General features: G+C 40.6%; 1 protein-coding gene across 1 annotated transcript in view; it reads right to left on the minus strand.

Moving 5' to 3' along the window:
• The window catches only part of FAM117B (family with sequence similarity 117 member B), a 578,958-nt gene extending 575,332 nt beyond the window's left edge, over positions 1 to 3,626 (minus strand). Inside the window, 3 exon segments of the mRNA XM_053698684.1 lie at positions 2,867 to 3,030; positions 3,083 to 3,138; positions 3,141 to 3,626. Of these exon segments, the coding sequence (XP_053554659.1) occupies positions 2,867 to 3,030; positions 3,083 to 3,138; positions 3,141 to 3,446 (526 nt within the window). The 5' untranslated portion in view covers positions 3,447 to 3,626.
• Positions 3,627 to 5,025: the final 1,399 nt, after the last annotated feature.

The following is a 5,025-nucleotide window of genomic DNA, read 5'->3' on the forward strand; positions in this document are numbered from 1 at the left end:
TTCTGAACCAAAAAAAGCTTAGATGCCTTCTTTTTCAAATAAAGCTAGCAAGAGAACAAAGAAAAATTGATAAGAGTAAATTAGAAAGTCGCTTAAAATTGCATGCTCTATCTGAATCACGAAAGAAAAAATGTGGGTTCAGTGTCCCTTTAACTAGAAAATAAAGCAATTTGTAAAGTGTTATAATATATTGCAGCAGTTGAAAATGCATTGCAAATTAGCTGCAAAAAAAATGATTTTTTTAAAAATGTATTGTGAATAAATTTACTTCCTTTACTCTTGGTCTAACATCACGTGAATATTAGCTAAAAATGTAGTAATAAAAATGTGCACTGCTCACAAAACATCTTACATTCAGGAGTCACAGCTTTGCAGACCGGGAAAGGCTAGGGGGCGGTGTTGAAAAAAATCCCAGTCAAAGCTCTACCACTTTGCAGCACTGCTCCATATTTGACTGTTCTCTTCAAATAGCGATTTGCTCTGACTGAACTATGCTAAAGAAAAAAAACTTACACAGTGCAACCAGAGCACAGTGCTGTTTGATGGCAACAGCCTGATGTTGAGCAGCGCTGCAAAGCGAAAGCGCTAACTGTTCATGCATATGTCCCGTTCTTTCTGCAAACATGGTGCACAATTGTATCTAAGATCACAGCATGTTTTGCCTTGGGAGTGACCTGTAGTTTCTCCTCAGGACTAGCAATGCTCTGCTGCTCTAGATTATAAATGACTGGTCACCCAGCCAGCAGCGGTAGATGCACAGTTGGGTAGTTTCCACTTGGTATCAGCAGTGCCCTGAGGCGCTTGAGTGGTACGTTAACTATGTGTTTAAACCCTCTGTGAGGATTACAGAGCCATCACTGGTGATAAAATGATAAGCTCTAGTTCATTAGAGCATGTCATTTTATCAATAATGGCGCTGCAAAAGATAAAGTAACACAGAGCTCAAATGTGCAAAGTTGGTTGTGCAACTAGCACTGCTGACTGGATTAGTGGAAGTTTCTGCTCAGGACCAGTTGTGTTCTGCGGGTCCCAATCAGTACTTTTCAGTGTTGCAAATACAGGGCTCCATTTATCAAGCTGTGGATGTAGTTTTGGAGCTCCTTCAGTGCAGGCTCGCAGCTGATAATTAAGAAGCAGTGGTCATGAGATCAGTTTCTTAACCTCTCCCTACGCTCTGAGCTTGTGATTTAAAATAACCCTTGACCAGGCCAACTGGGGTGATTGACAGCAGTGCTAAAGCAGGGAGCAGCATTGTATGAGCAGCCACTAGTGCAATGATAGATGCAGGCAGCGCAATGCTGCCAGGACCTGCAATCACAGGCAGACAGATTCCCTTATTGGGAGCCTATTCACCCCACACACAGATAAATGGCATGCCACACACAGATAAATGGCATGCCACACACAACCTATAAAAAAAAATTCCAAACCATTATAGAAAGTTTTTTTTGTTTTGTTTTTCTTTTAATATAATTACCTTACCTTTATTTGGATATTTCTTTCAAATTACTTTTTTGCCCTAAATTACTCCTTAGTCATTTAGGGCAAAAAAAAAAAAGATTTGAAGGAAATAGCCTGATCTAAAGCTCTCCACACAGGCGAGATAATCTAACAAGTCTCATAAGTATGGGTTGGTCCCTCAAAGAAATTTAGAACCACAAATTTTACCTTGAGAGATATTTAGGGTTCTGTATGTGAAAGAGTGACTCCTATATTACAATAGAAGGTATTTAAAAAATCTCAAAAGATTTTGAGTGATTTCTGTTGTGGTGTGTTTTTGATCAGCGGGTAGTACAACCCTTGAGAAGCAGGAGCAGTTCTTAATTCTGTTGTGTATAAGAGGAGAAGCAGCATGTATGTGCTGCAGCAAATAGCACAGGTGGTACAACTTCTCATGGGCTGTACTGCTACTCCATCATTTAGGGGAGAAAGACCTCCTTAGAAGGGGTAGCTGGCTAGTTAGAAAAAAAGGTTAGAAATTTCTAATAAAAAAAAAATATATTTTGCTATAGCATTTTTAACAAATAAAAAACAAAACTTTTAGAGGCTATATCTAGCACTGCACATATTTACATGAAGCATTTGAAAAGTATATTATTTACTATTACATTAACATATTTTAAAGTGAATGTCAATTTTGATGCTAAAGTGCCCGGTTTTTAAATATTTGATTAAAAACAGGGGCACTTTAATTCATCAAAATTTATATTTCACTCCTGTTGAGAAAAAAAAAACTTAACTTTTAATCTTCATAGCAGCTCCAGCTTCCTCCGGTCGTTGCAAGCCATTTCTGACGTCAGAAATGATGGATAGGTCACCCGCCAATCACGGCTTCCCCCGGGGGAATCAGTGACTGATTCAACGCCATGATTGGAGGAAGCCGGATTCCTCATTTTAGACCCAGGAAGAGGCTTTGCGACGGGCGGAGGAAGTTAGAGCTGCTGTGAAGTTTAAAAGGTAAGTTTTTTTTCTCAACAGGAGTGAAATGTAAATTTTGATGAATTAAAGAGCCACTGTTTTTAATCAATTTTTTTTAAAACAGGGCACTTATAGCATCAAAATTGACATTCACTTTAAGTTTTAATTTTTCCTCTCTCCATGTGCATAGTATTGGAACACATGATTCCTAGCACTTTGGAATAGTGATCTGTAAAGCATCCTTTCTGATGAGTCTACATCTTAGTGAACTGCTTAGATGGTGAAATATGGTCAAAGATAAAAACATGCTAAGGTTTAATGATTATTTTGTGCTGTTTAAACAAATATAAAAAAAGTTAGTAATGGGTAGTTTCCCTAAGTGTCAACTTTTGTTTCCAAATGAAGAAGGCTCTGCTGTCAAAATATATCTGAGGCTGGTCTCGTGTACCTTTTGGTGAACTGGGACTCTTCCTCTCAGGTGAGCTTCTCTGCTCCGGTGACTTCCGTTGCTGACAACCTGTCCTACCCACTGTCAGTGCAACCGGGGATGGAGAAGAGGATGAGGAAGCCGGGAGGCCACCAGTAACAGAGTCTGCTGCCGGACTGGGAGGTGTAGATGTTGGGGAACCAATTCCCTGTTGCTGGTGGTGCTGGTTGTTGTGATGGTGGTGGTGGTGATGGTGAGAATGATGATGGTGATGATGATGATGGTGGTGGTGATGCCCACGGGTAGGTGACGCCCCTGTTTGCGTGGATACCGTAGGACTACCGCGGGAATTGGTGGTCGGCGGGGACTCCACGCTGTTCCCATTGCCCCCACCACTTCGTGTAGGGCTGGTGCTGAGAGACGGTGGGCGATGGGTGGCCCCGTTGTTGTTGTTATTGCTGCCACGCGTGGGGCTGCCATGTTGCTTTAGCTGGAAAGGCACGGTTGCCCTCATAGGTTGTAACCGACCACCCACCCCAGCATTCCCTGGGGTACCAGGTGGCGTAGGAGAGCCATTTCTTCTCACACGCTGTTGAGACATACCTTTTTCTTACGACAACGAATATAAAATGGCGTAATAACCTTTTCTATCATAGAAGAGGCGAGCGGGAATCGCCTCACCGGTTTACCGATTGATCACGTGTAGGGGAACAGAGTTGCACGAGCCTAGCATAACGACTGTATTACACCTGTGATGCCCGCGTACCGCTGTAAAGACAACACAGCCCCCTGCGTTTTAGGGCACGCCCGCCATCAATATCGCCTCCCAGCTATTGGCTGCTATGTTTGGACTAATAGCTTCCCAAGCTTCATCATGGCAAGGGAAGCTGATAGGCTGTGAAGTGTCACCGAGAGGCATTTTGACCAATCAGCGCTCGCCTTCCCTCTGAGGTGGGGACCACTATAGAAGGGAGGCGGGAAAGATCTCTACTCTTTGATGGGCAACACTGCAACAACCAGTCAACTGCCAGTGGCTGTCATTGACTGGGAAGGGGGGCGAATCAGACTGCAGCGATTCTCGTCACGGCTGTAGTAACAAGAGAATTCCTCTGGTTTCAGTATGAGGGGGAGGAAGTTGTCTTAGAGTCTAAAACATCTGTATGAATGGGCGTTTCTAACCAGAATACTGCAGAATGCAGATAAACAGAATATATGAGAGAAATAAAATTGCAGTGCATGAATGAATCAACATTTGCGTGCAAACGTGTAAATATGTTACTGTATGTTTTAATTTTGTACTAGTACTGATAATATATGTATATATATTTTTTTTTTATTATTTTTTTTTTAATGGGTGCAACATATCGAGGTGCGGCATATCATCAAATACAATTATAATACAAATAATAGACGCAATGTTTCAAATGACATATTGTTAATTGGTTGTAGTCCAGTATCATATTTTTTTTCTTCAAATGTTATTGTAGTAAAATAACCAGAATCATTGGATATATAGATTTTCAGACGGGTTTCTTATTTGTCACACATTTAACACAAACCTCTCACAAACCTCATTTCAATCCATCTTATTATATATACCAATTCTAAAATAAAATTCATGACATTTACTGATGAAACCCATTTTGCCTATTTTCTTACTGCACACAATCTTTTCCCATATTTTGTGTCTGCCAATCTTAGTTTTCATTTCCTATAACAAAGCATTTGCTTCCTGGTTTAATTTAAATGCCAAAATTGGTTTCAGATATAGCATATTATTCACACCAGAATGTCTGTGATTGTAATAAATTGTTGGCTTTGTATACAAATGGCTTTTACATATATTAGCAAAATTATACTGTTTATATATGGCTTACCATTTCTTTTAAATTAAAAAATAGTAGTATTGCCAGGGCCGCCATCAGGGGGTGACAGGGGTGACTCCTGTCAGGGGCCCAATGAGCCAGGGGGGCCCCATGAGGCAAGAACTAAAAAAAAAAAAAAAAAAATTTTTTTTTTTAAATTTTGGCAGCCACCAGTGGTTACTACAGCAGCGTGCTAATTGATCATGGGAAATGTTATTACAAGTAGTAAAGTATTAGCATTTGAGAGGATTTCTTAGTGTGCACTGAACCACTATGCTCAGTGTGAGACAGACTTGGCACTTTGTACAGTGTGTG

This window comes from Bombina bombina, chromosome 1 (genome assembly GCF_027579735.1).
Source record: "Bombina bombina isolate aBomBom1 chromosome 1, aBomBom1.pri, whole genome shotgun sequence".
Taxonomy (NCBI): domain Eukaryota; kingdom Metazoa; phylum Chordata; class Amphibia; order Anura; family Bombinatoridae; genus Bombina; species Bombina bombina.